The sequence below is a fragment of the Pseudopipra pipra genome, chromosome 6 (assembly GCF_036250125.1).
Source record: "Pseudopipra pipra isolate bDixPip1 chromosome 6, bDixPip1.hap1, whole genome shotgun sequence".
NCBI classification, from domain to species: Eukaryota; Metazoa; Chordata; class Aves; order Passeriformes; family Pipridae; genus Pseudopipra; species Pseudopipra pipra.
Genome location: NC_087554.1, coordinates 24,966,112 through 24,982,271, shown reverse-complemented (window position 1 = coordinate 24,982,271; position 16,160 = coordinate 24,966,112). Strand labels below are relative to the sequence as shown.

The following is a 16,160-nucleotide window of genomic DNA, read 5'->3' as shown; positions in this document are numbered from 1 at the left end:
ACTGCAAGGGCATGGTAGAGTGTGTATAGCTCATTGCCCTGTGCTGTGGGGTCAGATTTAAACACTCCGTGATTTGCTTCATTTGTTACTGGAACTTGAGATGCAGTAATTTGTGGTAGCAACCAAAGTAGCAGTTGTGGATTCCAGTTTTCACTCATTCTGACTGGTACCTTCCTTCTTTTCTTTCTTTCTTCATCATGCAACATTGAACACTATTTACTCAGCTGTGGCCTGGAGACAGGAAGGAGCAACGTGGTCATGCACCAAAACTGCTTTTGTTTATTCCAAGCAGCTCTTGGCAGACAATGTGGTGTATGGGCAAATGTAATTTTCGGCATGGTCTTCACTGACCTTGCTGTAGGGAATAGGAAAACAGTCATCACAGCAAACTGTAGATACCTCCTAAGGTCTGTGGTGATCCCACTTCCTGTGTAATAGGTACCCAACTATAGTCTGAGAAATTGATACGATTTCTTGGTCAGGCGCCTGGGTTGTCTACAGGCTGAGTTGTGTTATGGCCTAAAAGAGTCTGCCTGTGTACTTCAGTGAATAACTTGGCGCCATTTCCCCAGGAGTAAGAAGCAAAGGGCTTCTTTCTTTAGAGAAGGAACTTCTCTGCACCACCTCAGCTTTGTGTGCAGTTCCCATCTAAATAGACCATTTGCTCAAAGACTGAAACCATAATTAATTCCACTTTAATTGACAACAAACTTCATGTTCTAATGTGCTGGTTGCAGAGGATCTCTGCCACCCTTTCCCAAAGTCTTTTGGAACAGACTTCTGCTTTTGTTCTATGTTATTTTGTGGTAGAGGACTAAGTATGATGCTGTAACTTACTATGAAGAGAGAGAAGAAAATAATTATTTATAATTATAAATAATTATAAGTTTTAAAAGTATGTTATTTCCAGCAAGTGAGAGATCTCTATTTATGCTTCAAAAGTAAAGCTTGCTTAGGGCCGTGTTACCTTCTCAAGCTGCTTTGGTCTATCAACCACATAAGGACTGAGAACGAAGTGCAACTTTCTCTGTAAACCTCATCCTTCAAAAAAAAAACCCTCAAACTCTTTCACCTTCAAGGGGAAAAAAGAGGAGGCTAAAAATCAAAATCAATGAAAAGGGGCTTTGCTGATTAAAGTGGGCAGATTATCCTTCTAGAACCTGCCTGTTCTGAATGCACAAAGGATGCTTTGTACACTGCTGGACACCGCACTGTGAAAATCTAAAGAGGATCAAAGCAGAGCAACAGATATGACTGGGCTAAGTAGGGAGAGATGTAGAGGGTAAGGTAAACAGATTTAACTGTACATAAATGTAGTTACCCATAAATAGATTGAATAAGATACAATATGAAGAAGGGGTTATTATAATGATCTGTTGACAAATGAAAGAAAAAATAATGAAAAGCAAGAGGTATAAGGATGCATAAATAGGAATTTGAACTTAAGCAAACAAAAAATGGGAATTGAGTATTGCACAAAGCTTCTAAATGATGTGACTCCTTCAGACCAACATGCAGACTTCTTAGCAAAGTTCAGAAGTTTAATAATACCCAGCATTATTCAAAACCTTGAAGAGTAAAAGGTCCATATTGTCCATACTGTCAATTATGAGAAAGTGTCTGCTTCAAAAAGAGCTTTTTTTCTGTTGAAATTCTCTCTTTTCCTGTAACCTAATTCCTATGCTGGGCCTGTGGAAGCTCACAGAATCACAGAATGGGTCATATTGGAAGAGACCACAGTGGATCATCTGGTCCAATCTCCCTGCTCGAGCAGGGTCATCTCAGAGCACATTGCACAGGATTGCATCCAGATGGTTCTTGAATATCTCCAGTGAGGGAGACTTCACAAACTCTCTGGGCAATCTGTCCCTGTTCCTCATGTTCAGGTGGAACTTCCTGTGTTTCAGTCTCTACCTGTTGCCTCTTCTCCTGTTGCTCGGCACCACCGAGAAAAGACTGGATCCTTCCTCTTGACACCCTCCCTTCAGACACTTATAGACATTGATGAGGTGCCCTCTCTGTTGTCTCTTCTAGAGGCTGAACAGGTCCAACTCTCCCAGCCCATGCTCATAGGACAGATGTTCCACGCCATTAATCATCTTCATAACCCTCCACTGGACCCACCCCAGGAGCTCCATGTCTCTCTTGTACTGAGGAGCCCAGAACTGGACACAGCATTCCAGGTGAGAGACCTCACCAGGACTGAGTACAGGGGCAGATCACCTCCCTTGACCTGCTGGCAATGCTCTCCCTAGTGCCTCTCAGGATACCATTGGCCTTCTTGGCTGCAAGGGCACACTGGTGGTTCACGGACAGCTTGTTGTCCATCAGGACCCCCATGTCCATTTCTGCAGAGCTGCTTTCCAGCAGGTCGGCCCCCAGCCTAAACAGGTGCAGGGTGTTGTTCTTCTGCAGGTGCACGACCCCACATTTGCCTTTGTTGAATTTCAGAAGGTTCTTCTCTGCCCATCTCTCCAACTTGTTGAGGTTCTTCTGAAGGGCTGCACAGCCCTCTGGGGTATTGGCCACTTCTCACAGCTTTGTGTAATCAGCAGACTTGCTGAGGAAGCTCTCTGCTCCTTCATCCAAGTCATTGATGAATAATTTAAACAGTATTGGGTCCAGTATTGAACCTTGGGTGACATGAAACTTGCGTGTATCTTACATGACCAGATAGTTTTCTTAAGAACTTAGGAAATAAAACTTGGGGATACTTTGTTTAATGACTGTTGAGCTAACAAAATAACAGAGAAAAAAAATTTTCTTTCCTCTATATTGTGTCATGAAAGAGAAATAGTGAGCTGAAAATTCAAAATTTATGCTTATGATAAGTGGAACTTTTTCAATAACATCCTTTTGCAGTTATATATAAAACTCGTTGATACTTTTCTTGAGGACATTCAAGGAACTGATTAGCTAACATTGCAGGAAGAAACCCCACCATTCCATTGGGTTAATGAATACCATCATTAACCCAAGCTCAGATATACTTGGACTGAAGGACCAAGGTAGTATCTGCAATAGACAACAGCCTCTGATTTGTCTTTTAGCAAGAAATGACAATACAAACAAGTTACATATGCTCCCAGACACCTGTTATTTCAGTGAATTCACAGGAATGTAACTCAGCTCAGCATTCAGGTTTTGGAAGAAGAGAGATTCAGATGTATTTATCCCAACAGTAGAATAGGTTGCAGAAATCCCTGCAATGGTACTGTAGTTCTGCACAGGCTGGGACTTTTGTGTGTTAGAGCAGATTTCTGACTACAGAATTGGCTTTTCCAGATGGAGCAGAAACACCTTTTCATACCATGACCCTAAACCCAAGGTGCTTCATTAGATAGAAGGTCCTCTCAGGAGTAGTGCAAAGTATAGTACTCTAGAGAGTGTCTGTAATGGATGTCAAAGTGTCTGACAACAGTTTTTCAGCTGTAGGCTTCCTCAACCGAAGAGAAAAATCATAGCTCTCACTTCTCTTTCCTCCATTTGTTGGCTAATAATGTAGAGGAAGGAAAAGTCTGTAACTTGATTTTGGTGACAGTCCTCTTGCACTATTTCTTTAGTCAGCATTGAAAATATTAATTTGATTGGGTTGGATGTCGCAGTGGAATGTCCCCTTGATACTGCATACCTGCCTCTTGAAATATCTGATCAAGGCGTAATATTTTGTCTTTCTCTTGCTTTTGTTGAACTGCCAGGCTTTGAGGAGTTGTGGAGATTTGGAGAAGCCCTCATCCACCAGGGCTCAGTATTGAGACTAGTCCTGCTTAATCTTTTTATCAATGATCTGAGCAAGGAGATTGAGTGCCCCCTCAGTCAGTTTGCAGATGACACCCAGTTGGGCAGAAGTGTTGATTTGCTGGGGGGTAGGAAGGCTCTGCAGAGGGATCTGGATAGGCTGGATAAATGGGCAAAGTGCTGGGTCCTGCCTTTGGATTACAACAACCACATGAGGTGTTACAGGCTGGGGGAAGAGTGGTTGGAAAGCTACCTGGTGGAAAAGGATCTGGGGGTGCTGGTCAACAGCAGCTGAACAGGAGCCAGTGTGTGCCCAGGTTGCCAAGAAGACCAATGGCATCGTGGCTTGTATCAGCAATAGTGTGGCCAGCAGAGCCAGGGCAGTGGTTGTCCCCCTGTACTTCAGCACTGGTGAGGCCGCACCTCAAATCCTGTGTCCAGTTCTGGGCCCCTCTCTACAAGAAGGACATTGAGGTGCTGGAGCGTGTCCAGAGAAAGGCAATGGAGCTGGTGAAGGGTCTGGAGCACAACTCTTAGGAGAAGTGGCTGAGGGAGCTGGGATTGTTTAGCCTGGAGAAGAGGAGGCTCAGGGCAGACCTTATTGCTCTCTACAACTACTTGAAAGGAGTAACAAGTGACAGGATGAGAGGAAATGGCCTCAAGTTGCATCGGGGAAAGTTTAGATTGGATATTATGAAAAATTTAGTCACTGAAAGGGTTGTCAAGCATTGGAATGGGCTGCCCAGGGAAGTGGTGGAATCACCATCCCTGGCAATGTTCAAAAAACATGTAGATGTGGTGCTTAGGGACATGGTTTAATGGTGGACTTGGCAATGTTGGGTTAATTATTGGACCTGATACTCTTAAGGGTCTTTTCCAACCTTCATGATTCTGTTATTCTAAATTGTGGCTGTCATCTGGAACAAGGTTGATTATTTGGATGAGAGCCTAATGAAGACTGTGATGTGTCTGTGGCAAAAGAACTCATGCTCTGTACCTCAGTCCTAATGCCTGTGCCCTTGTGATCCCCTCCCTGACAACTGCTTGGCTCTACTTCCACCCCTGGCTCTTTCTTCCATACTTTGCATTCTTCTGTATATAGAAGTACTGCAAAATTGCTGCTGTTCAGCTAGTCTTCTCCTTAACTCCAGTCCACAGCCTTTTGGACTATGAACATACAATCATGTAGGGCTTTTTGACATCAGTATGTTTCAATTCCCTTGGGATCCTATAAGCTTCCCTAAGAGTCACTTCTTTTAGACTCCTTTTGCTGAACCACAGAGGCCCTTCTTGACCAGTTTTTCACAAAGCTGCTCTATAAAACAGGAATCATTTGATTGGTTTTCTTGTGTTTTTTGGATCTTCGTTCTGTGCTTCCTATAATACAGTGACCAGATTTGTACACATTATTCCAAAAGAGACCATCCAGCTGCCTTACCGAATGCCAAAGTAATAATGTCTGTGGTTTATACTCTGTAGCCTTCCATACACAACCCAAAAACCTTGTTTGCCTTTGTTACTGCTGCCAGATGTTCTGTGGATGATTTTCAAGCATATTGTGGGGAATGTCACCATGCCAGTGAATTTCAGCAAATTTAAGCAACTTTGAAATTATTTCTCTTTCCACATGGTTATATTCAAGTTGAACCAAACTGTGTTCTCACTTGAAACTGCCCTGTGTTGGTTACCCCTTTTTCATGTTGAATCACTACCTGTTACCAGTTTCTCTGCAGGAGCCTCATCAATACAATTTCCTCTTCATCAGGCCTCTTTTGGATTGTCTTTGCTGGAAACTCCATCTGAAGAGCCCTGCTCTTAGATTCTAGGGAGAAGTTATATTATCATTAGTACCCAGACTACTTGAATTGAGAGTAAAGGGAATATGAGGGTTTTTTCCTAGAGAGAAAGCAAGGGGAGGGAACGGCTTTTAAAAGAATTACGATGTTCTCACCTCTCTTTTCCTGCAGATTTGCTGACAGCACAAGAATACCACTGCCTGCTGCAGCTGCTTTGCCCTGACTTCCCAATGGAACTCACTCAGAAAGCAGCAAGGTGGGTCCTCATCCTCTAAGGGCAAGATTAGTTCTACATGCATGGACTAAGGAACTAGATCTGTGGGTAAAGGTATGAACAGGGACCTTCAGCTTTTAAGGTTTGGGGAAAAGAGACACCCAAGAATGGGGCGTTTTTCTAGCAATGAGAAAGAGTATGTATTTAAGATATGCAGAGCCTGAAACATCAGTGCAGAATGCTGCTGCTGGCTGTCCATGCAGATAAAAAATTATTAGCCAATGTGTTTTTAACTGACATGATTTTTAAACTCTATTTCAAATGCCTTTTACCATTCTTAAAATGTGTTCCCCCTTGCCCCAGCTTCCTATGGTTGATCACATTTAAATGGTACTAACCTCTGAAGGATTGCCAGTGTTTTAAAGTACATTTGGTAAGAACATGGTAGCTAATCTGTTTGAAATTTTATTTTAATCTAGACAAGGCAAAAAGCAGATAGTTGGCTCAGGGCACTGATAATGTGATATGGAATTTTTTACTGATTGTGCTTGCTGATTCCAGTCCAGCCCAGACAGTTGATTATTAACTATCTGATAGTGAAAATGTAATAAGGTACGTGCATCTGTTGTTTGGGGGGGGTCAGTTCAGATCTCAGTAGGAGTGTGTGCACTCACACATACATATATGATCACAGCAAGGTTACTGAATAAATGCTTTCATTCCTAGCCATCTCAGCAGAGGAGGCATGGGAATTTAACTTTTGTCACGGTCCTAAATATGACAGTTGGGAATAGAGTCCAGATACATGATCAGAATATTAGCTGCTACCTATGTTGTTCATGACCTAAATAAGGAAAAGGTCCTATTTTTCTATTTGTCATTTTGTAATCTTTCTTTACCATTAGAGTCCCATGAAAATTATAATAAGAAAGGAAATTGAAAAAGAGAAGTGTTATCCATCTGCTAGTGCTTCTACTTGGCTGATGCGCTGAATTCTTCCCAGGCTCATAAGTGATGCTATCCAAACTGAACTGCAGTTTAATCTGTGTTGGTTCAATTACAACTAAAAGTTGAGAGTCACTTTTCCCTCTAGCTCGTCAGTGGGCCTTTGGAGTTCAGTTGGGGGCCAACCCCAATGCCAGACTAAGAAAGAATGCTAACCCTGTAGCAGAGATATGTCTGCTGCTTCCTTTCATGGAGGTACACAAGCACCAGTCCCATGTGCTGGTGTGTATTTCATAGGATTCCAGCTGAGCTGAGCAGGAATTTGTGATGATGCACGCGGTGAAGGAGACTTCAGCATATCTACACATGTTCTGATGTTTGTGTCAAGGAATTTAATCCACAAGACTGTTGTAAACTAGAGGCCCCATTCAGGGGCCTGCTGCACTGTTGTGCATGTGCCATAGAGACAGACAAGCCGGCTTTGGGAGCAGGTGTTGGAGAAATGAGATCTCTGTCAGAGGCACCCAGGCTCAGGTGGGGATGACCTCACTCCTACTTTTGGCTGGCTAGAGATTTACTTACACATTGCTATTATTCTGTTACAATCTATGTGAACAATTTTAATAAAACTTGTCATGTTTCTGAACCATCTTTCTCTTTGCTTACAACTGGTGCTCACTCTCTTGTCCTTTTTCTGGTCTACATTTCCCATTGTCCTCCTTGGTCTCTGCCAGTTAGAAGAGTGAACTTTGCAGGCTATCTTACAGCACCAGTTGATCAAGCCCTTGCAAAGCATGAGTGTCACATGCAAATCTACTGACAGTGTTCCTCCTTCAGCCTGCTCACCCCCAAGGGTTGTGTTGCTAATTTTCTTTGGAAAGGAATTAAACAAAGTAGCAGCGGGAGTAGTCACAGCATTCACCGATACAGCCAGGACCTGTGTAATTACTGGAGCTCTTGGGAAGAGCACAGTCGTAGTTGTAGTCTTTGTGCTGCATGACTGAGATGATCTCACAGCACGGTGCAGTCCGCTCGTCCAGGAGCTGTTGCTATGCACTGATAACAAACACTGGGACTAAGATTGGGAAATGTCAGAACATAAGAACAGGGGCTGCAACAATATAGGTTTTATTCACGTGACATCTGAGAGCTCCATTTTTCTGTTCCTGGTGCTACACAAATGCAGAAGTCATACCCAAAAAAAAGAATCATGCTATCTGTGTCTGTGAGATTTCTTGGATGTTTTTTTTCTTCAAAGGGTTATAGCCATTAGCAGATTAAAGATTTTAATCTACAGAGATACCTTTGATGTTCAGAGACACCTTTTGGCTTTCTGAATCTTGAAATTGCAGAAGGAAAGAAAATGAAGGGATCTTTCTGGTTTGATGCCATGATTTCGAGATCTGTACCTGAGCGCTGACTTTTCCCTTGTTAGAGAAACACAAGGAACTCACTACCCACATTTGAGTAGCGGGGAGCAGAGTAATTCATGGCTCCTATGCTGTTTTATGTGATGTGGGAGGTCATGTTGCACTGATCGGTGCTAATGGAACTGGGGCTTGCAATTCAGTACCCCTATCGTTAAAAGATTATCTGAGAGTGCAGATCTTGCCCTTTCTGTGTGTTTTGCTTATTTTTGCCCCCATGTATCAGTAATTAAGCCAAGTCCCTGAGGACTCATTTGAGCCAGCTTGGCCTTCAGACAGATTGTGTCAGTTAGCCTTTTCAATGGTAGCAGAAAACGGTAAAAGTCCTTTCAATGTGCCTGGTCTAGAGTTTTTCCTGGGGACATCCTGTCTAGTCTGGATTTCTGAGATTTTAACCACAATCAGTAGACCATAAAGTTTCCCCACTGGCACCACAGCAAGGCCTTCCTGCCAGCCAAACCCGCTTGAACCCTGAAAGACCACTACACCCTTTACCAGAGTCCCTCTAGTGTAGGCATTTTTCTTCTGTCCTTTCCAAAGTTCCTCCTTGATTTTCATTATTCATTGAGTGCCACCTAACTAACTTTACTAACTTTGTAAATACATCTGTTCCCTGAGGGCTTAAAGTCTAAATTGGACAAGAAAGAATGAAAAAAAATATCCCTTGAAATATGAAATACCTGGTGAACTCTCTTGAGTTACAGTTCAGACTTTCAGATTTTGTCCTCAGTTTTGGTCCTGCTGTCTAGTTACAGTCCTTAGCTAGGATGTTCTTCTTGCCAGATATTCAGGGAAGAGGTACAGATATGTTGCATATGATGCTCTCCCAGCTTCGAGAGCTCATTCAGCTGGCTATGTGGGGAAATAGCCAGCTGCAGTCAATCTCCTCATAAATGATTGTATTGGATTTAAAGACTTCTCAACATTTCCGGCATGCAAACTCCTGGGCCAAGCGGAGTCAGTAACCCAGCACTAGAGTGCACCTGCTTCTATTTAGATGCTCCTCCATCACATATGTGCTGTATAATCTTCCTTAGAGGCTCCTTACTGTCTTTAATGGCAAAAAATGCCCAGGAAATTCTCATACCTCTGCCTACTTCCTCATGCTCTCCTCTAAGTAAGAGACTGGGACTTGGTGCTGCAGAACACAGCCATTGACCATAGTTTTAGATTTAACAAGTGAAATGAGTATTATGAAGGTGATGTAATATTGTCTCTGTGTATAACAAATATGTAAAAAAACTCTCTGCTGTTGCTCTCCTTCATCTTCAAGATGGAGAAATGCACTGGGAAAAGCTTTGGTGCTTTAAGGGTACCTGGAAGACAGACCATCATTTCAAAGGAGGAAATGCAGCTCATCAGTGATGTGGCCAACTGCATTTCCACTGCTTAAACGGTGGTTGGAAATGCCACTGGCTGAGCAGTATTGCCTGAGAAGATGCTCTGCCTGCCAGCTTCAAAGCCATTTCCTTGATGTGGCCACTGACAATCTCAGTAACATGCTTATTAGTGAGAATTAAGAACTGAAGCTACTGCTTCTTTAGAAAGGATGAGAGGAGGCTTCTGGAATGTAATAAATAAATCAGAAGCACTTTGACATCTTCAAAGGGTTTTGTTTTAAATACTGGCTTTTCTCCTGGGGACCCTCTCAGTCCCGGTCTTTCTTCTTTGAGATAATTAATTCAAGCTGCTCTACATGTTTGATTTTGCCATAGTGAACAGAACTGAGTGGCAGGGAAGTCTTGCAAGATCTTATGTTCTTCTAGGTCAGCCTCCCACACAGCTCCCTGGAGTCTTTTATATGAGACAGAGAAGTGTTTCCCCAGCAATGTGTTTAGACAACTGATGCTGCAGAGTTGGTCTGTAGATTGCATTTGTCCCTGTGTTCAAAAGGATCCTAATAGATGACTGGTATTTTGGCTATAGTGAACTGACAGTCCTTCTCATATGACACAGTATGCCAGATACAGACTGTACAGGGTTAGTAGACCTACATACAGTTGAGAGAAAATACCAAATGCCTTTCTTTAGCATTGTCTGAATGCTCTGGGGTTTTTTCCATCAAAGTGGAATATGCTCTTCTGTTTTACAGTCTAAGCTGTCATTGATAGATGTCATTTTCCCCACTTCAGAGACTGACCTTTTAATCCTTATGTAGTGGCAGTGACCAGAGCCTTGGTTTTGTTTTCATTTTTATGAAAGCTTTTGCCCTAACTTACTTCTGAAATCCACAGATTTTTTCCTGAAAGGAGTTGCACTTTGCTATCACTTATATTTCATCTTTATGGCCTGTGGCTGATATTTTCCATATTCAAGAAGTATGCTTCAAAATAGGGATGCATGCAGCTCCCTGCATGCAGCTGGGACTTAGCAGGGAGAAAGAGGACATTGTCACTTGTTCAAGAAGTCTTCAGTTGCCATGAAATTTGACCTGATAGTCAAATGATAGACCTGATATGAAAAGAGACTGATTCATTTATCAGGAGGGGAGGATAGGATGTTCAGTGTGCAATTAGAAAGCTGATTGGTGCTGTTAGTGCAATGTTATTTCCTCTGTAGTCAAGTAGATTTGTTTGACCACAGATTGCAAATTAGCAACTGTAGTTATCTTTATGAATCTGGAAAAGTATCTCAATTTGATGAATTCTGGTATACAGAGAAATAGCATGACTCGTTCTGCTTATACCAGTTTACTACTTGTGTAACTGTCCTGTCTGTAGTCACAGTTAGTCAGGAGTTGGAGTTCGATGGTCCTCGTAAGTCCCTTCCAACTCAGGATATTCTATGATTCTATATAGTCATATGAACCAGCCTTGCAGTTTTTATGCCAGCATTCATTCCATCATGTCCACCAGGCTTTGAATGCTTGACATCCATGTCACACTGCTCTGTTCACACTGTTGCTGAAGTGTGTGATAGCACTGACATTCAGGATCTTCTCCTTGCTTCAGGTTCTTAAGCTGCCTTCATTTGGTACTAGGGCATCCACATCCATGCAGCAGTGGGTGTTCCTATTCCTCTCTCCTAACTTCTTATACTGGGCCACTGGCAATCCTCAGTTGCACACAGTTCCATGGCTGCACTTTCTCTAGAGCTGGGGCTCCTGGTTACAGACTTAAGTTCTTTTGTAGATGCTAAACTGTTTCTCTCATCTTGTCATAGGATTGTGCTGATGGATGATGCAATGGATTGCCTGATGTCTTTTTCTGATTTCCTCTTTGCTTTCCAGATCCAGTTCTACTACTCAGGTAAATGCTGGGAAGCTGCTGACCATCATTAGTATAGCATTGCAACTTTACAGCTTCCCAATCCTTGCACTTTTTTGAAACTTGAAAGGATATGTTTTTTCACAGAAAATATATAGGTAATAGAATCTACTGATGAAAGGCATCACTGATGTCAAGAGATTAGCAGGCTTCATGAGTAGGTTCCAAATTTTTGTGAATAGCAAGATACCTGCTACTGTTATGTCTTAGACATGTATTTGTCTTAGCCTTGAGACATAAATTTCCAGCTTTATTTAGACTGTGTTAACACCTAACAATTAACTTTTACTAGGATTTTTTTTTTCCTTTCCTTAAGGAAATTATTCAACTGTGCTGGAGACAGGATAGGAAAAACCCATCAGCTGGTGCCTTGAAAGGAAAAGGAACTGAACAAATTGATACAATTCTTCCCCCCAATACTTGCCCAACTATGAGTTGGTTTCAGCTCAGATAGTTTCTGAACTGGATATAGTTTCCACAGGTTTAGGAACCCCCAGAGGACTCCACTACCAAGAACTTCTCCAGCCTCCCCTTGAAATCACATAAATTTGCAACCTCCACGATACCTTTTAGCAAAGAGTTGCACAGGCTTAGCACCTGTCCCATGAAGAACCACCTTTCTTGTTTGATTTGAAAGCCCCTATGGAAAGGAAAATGAACAGATAATGCATGTGAACATTCTTCGTATTGTTGGTCATTTGTTATATTCTACCCCTCTCTCACCAGCTGGAGTTTTAACTATATGGGATACTACTAAAATTTTTTATCAGGAAAAGTACAAATCAAATAATATTTGTTTGTGTGTGTGTATATTTTACAAATGCTCACCCACACATATACATCTGGAAAAATCCCCAGATATTTCAGAAGAAATTCAGAAGAAAAGGTGGAGAAACTTGGATGAGCATTTCCTTTATCAAAGTTAGATATGCTCCCAAGCACTGGGGACTGCTGGTTTGCCACTTTCTCATCTCCTGGCATACTGCACCTTCTAACATAAAACTCATGGATTTCTGTGTGCTCCCACTGAAACAGCTCCCTCTGACTGATGTAGCTCACAATTGGCCTCGATGAGGCAAAACGGGCCAGGTCTGTGTACTGGGAGACACTGGCTAGAAGCTGTGGTAAACATAGCCTGTGTACACCTGGGTGGCCTGCTGATCTGATCCAACCTGTCAGTTCCCATCTTTCTGGCAGTTAAGACTCAGCTGCTATTCCTAATGCAAAAATCTCTTTTTCTCATTACTTCTCTGTATATACTTCCCCAATGCATATCACAGTTCTATCCATGGCAATTCACTGTAGACAAACAGTTGAAAACGATGATTTTGGGTTGGGCAGAACCAGGCTTGTTGGGCAGAACCATTAGCCAAGGACAGAAAATGTGTTTGGAAAGTTTTTCTCTGATATAACAAATATTTCCACTGAGCTGGAGAACCTCAGCAACAGCCTCAGGGCCTGCTGACATCCTGACTTTCCTCTCCACCCACCTCACACACAGAATTACATTTCATTCCCTTAAGACTTAAATGCCACTTTAGTCTTCAAGAGCTTGTTCTTGTGTACACACACTCAAAGATCCCATCCCTGTCCTGTTCACTCAGGCATGGTGCACGCACACAGCCTGTCATACGCTCTCCCACCAACCCACACACATGCAAACCACTCCAAATGGAATCTAGATTTGTAAACTGCTGACCACATCCATAAACAAACTTGTTTAAAATTAGACTCCTGCAGTAAACAGTGGGTAGTATGAGGAGCCTGGGGAGAGGCTTTCTGCCAACTCCAGCCCTGACCTGCCCTGGCCCTCCCTCTAGATCTTGTATTATATTTACTTTGGAGCAACACAGAGGCAAGCTGGGATACAGCCTGGAACCCTAACTAACTTGCTCCCTTTCCTCTTGTTGCAGTTCATTATAGTTTGCTCCCAACTTGGATGAGTTCTTAAATGATGAGTGGCAAGAGATGGAGAAGGAAAACATTTTAGACTTTGCAAACTAGTTTTGTGTTTGACATTAGCTTTCACACTCCACTGTTTTATCCATGTGCTAGCTAACCTTTGTACCCTTCAGAAGAATCTTTTTCAATGGAGTGGCCTCTCATAATCATCCTGACAGAAAGAAGCCAGGAACTTCTATGGAAATGGCTGTTTGGGCCTGCCTAATATCTGATCTGAATAAGCAGGGTGCTGTAGAGTTGTGCTTATTTCCTGTTGGTGCTATGTACAACACAGAATGACAGTTTAATCCAAACTCTGGTAGGTCAGGAGGATGCTTTGCTGGTTATAGCCCTGAGTTTTAAGTCGCTTGCTGTTCTTTCAGAATTCCTGGAAAGTGTGGCTGGCATTTATCAGGATCTACTGGCTGGTAAGAATCCAAATACTGTGATTGTGCCAACATCATCCTCTGGGCAACATCGGCAGCGCCAGCCCCCAAATGACTGCAACCCACTCGAAGGGGTAGAGGCATCTCTCTTCTACCAGTGCCTGGAGTCCTTGTGTGACAGATCAAAATACAGGTATGAATGGAGTCTAAAACACAAATTTGAAGTCTCTGTCTCTGGAAACCCTTTGTAAGGATGGAGCTGTGAAGAAATACAGGACTTTGAACAAGCTGTAACTCCCACATGGATCTCATTGGAGAAGTACGAAGGGAAACATCATAGCTGAACAGCTTAAACCAAATGAAACATGGGATTTGAGCTGATTCTTGAAGTAATGGATTGATTTGGGTCTCTGCTCTCCTTCTCACTTCTGCATTGACACTTTCATCAAGGAGAGATCCATTATGAGTTAGCTAGAGGAGATAAACAAGTGCAGTTGTGTTCTTGGGAGTTGAAGCCTAAGAAAGGCCCACTGGGATGGATGGAGTATGAAGCCTTAGTACCTAGGCAAGTTCATCCTGCCAGTCTGTACCTAAGCCTGTGATGGAGTTGGTCTCCAGCTACAGATCCCAGGCACAAGACTAGCCTTAGTTCAGCAGAGGATGGAGCAATACTGGACCTTATTGTATGGCTTTGACAAACTCTTTCTTCATAGTTTCTTGCAGGTAGCGAGTACACACCCTCCTAGAAGGTCATGGCATAGATCCACAAAATGACTCAGGACAAAAGTTCCATCTGATTTCTGCTTAATGTGCCTGAATCCAAATTTGTGATACATAAAATTACTCCTGAACTGCTGTCCACTGCTACAGATATCTAAGCATGGAGTTAACAGGTTGTTTTGTTCTTTTAAACGGCAAAAGCTCTACATTCCCTGTGTGTCCTGAGAACTTCAGATGGGAAGGGTGCTGTGAGCCTATCTGGCAAGTCAGGCTTTACACAGCGCTGTGAGGGGAGCCGTTCCCAGCCTTTCATCCAGTAGCTCAATACTCAGCCAGGCTTTGGTAACCGCCTTTGCCTAAGGGATCACCAGCCCAGACCCACATCTCCCAGGGTGACACTACACCATTGACTGTTCAACACTTGGTCTTTATGAGGCAGTGTGATTTTGGATGAAATCCTTTAAGCAGTATTGGGCAACAACAAGAATCACTATGAAGATATTGCTTATAAGTCAGGACCAGGGGTTAAGGTGAGTGTAGGTGAAGGGAACATGTCAATTTAAAAACCTAAATATTGTTTTCTTGTAGGGGCACATGTCCTTATATAATAAGGAAAATACAAGCTCCTCATGAGGTGGTGAACAAAGAGGTTTCATTTCAAATTCGGCACTGGTGTTATCCCTTAACCCATGTGACTTCTTTGACCAATAAGGTTGTCTATGTCGGCACATGCTCCCTCGGGCACTCTTGCCCTGGTACATCCCCTGTACCTTAAACACGCCCCCTACATTTTCTGACATATTTAGGCTGTCATTGGAGAGGTTTTCCTGCCCCTTGGATGACTATCACTGATAAAAGGATGATGACAGCATCCCTAAAGCATTCGAAAAATGTTTAGATGTGGCAGTTAGGGACATGGTTTAGTGGTGAACATGGTGGTGCTGGGTTAACTGTGCGACTCGGTGATCTTAGAAGTCTTTTCCAACCTTAACACTTCTATGATTCTGAGAAAGTTTATTGACTTCTAAAAGAAAGTATTTCCCAGATGATTTTTGAAAGAACATGCTAAGAGTTGGGATATGTGTGCCTCTGAGTGAATCTAGGTTTTTCTCCCTGTCCTTGGAATGGAGACAGGTAAGACTGCTCCTAGGGATGTACCCCAACTCGAAGATCTTGCTTAGCAAACAGGGAGCACATGCAAAGCTCAATAAGCAAGCTGGTGCTTATTTGTTTTAAACTGAGTCAAGGAAACTTGACAGTGTTAAAACAGGTAAAAGGGTTTACTTCTCCAGTTTGAGCTGAGTCTTAGAAAAAAAAAAGATTATAATTTAAAAGACAAGATGACCTCTTTATCTCTCTTTTCCTAGCTATCCACCTCCTGCTCTTCTGAAGGAAATGTTGAGTAATGCACAGAGAATGACCTTCTATGGATTCCTTGTGGCACTTGCAAAGGATCAGGGGATCAATCGAGCCCTAGGTAAGACTCCCATGAGTGATTCAGCTCTAGATTTTCAGTCATTCTGCATTTCTGTGGAATTTCCTCTGTAATTATGCCCCACATTTTACACTGTCAGGAAGAGAGCAAAGGAAAGTTTTTCATCATTTTGTTGATGGATTAACTTTAAAAACCTAACACTGTGCCTTACTGTCTACTTGGAGCTTCTTCAGGGATAAAATTAGATATGAAATGTTGCCCTAAGATAGTAATGTTTTGCCTCTTGAATAAC

At 42.5% G+C, this 16,160-nt stretch overlaps 1 protein-coding gene across 1 annotated transcript in view; it reads left to right on the top strand.

Moving 5' to 3' along the window:
• The window catches only part of CSTPP1 (centriolar satellite-associated tubulin polyglutamylase complex regulator 1), an 84,693-nt gene that overhangs the window by 63,469 nt on the left and 5,064 nt on the right, over nucleotides 1–16,160 (top strand). Inside the window, exons 4-7 of the mRNA XM_064657979.1 lie at nucleotides 5,706–5,790; nucleotides 11,283–11,368; nucleotides 13,711–13,906; nucleotides 15,801–15,910. Of these exons, the coding sequence (XP_064514049.1) occupies nucleotides 5,706–5,790; nucleotides 11,283–11,368; nucleotides 13,711–13,906; nucleotides 15,801–15,910 (477 nt within the window). The remainder of the gene's footprint in view (nucleotides 1–5,705; nucleotides 5,791–11,282; nucleotides 11,369–13,710; nucleotides 13,907–15,800; nucleotides 15,911–16,160) is intronic.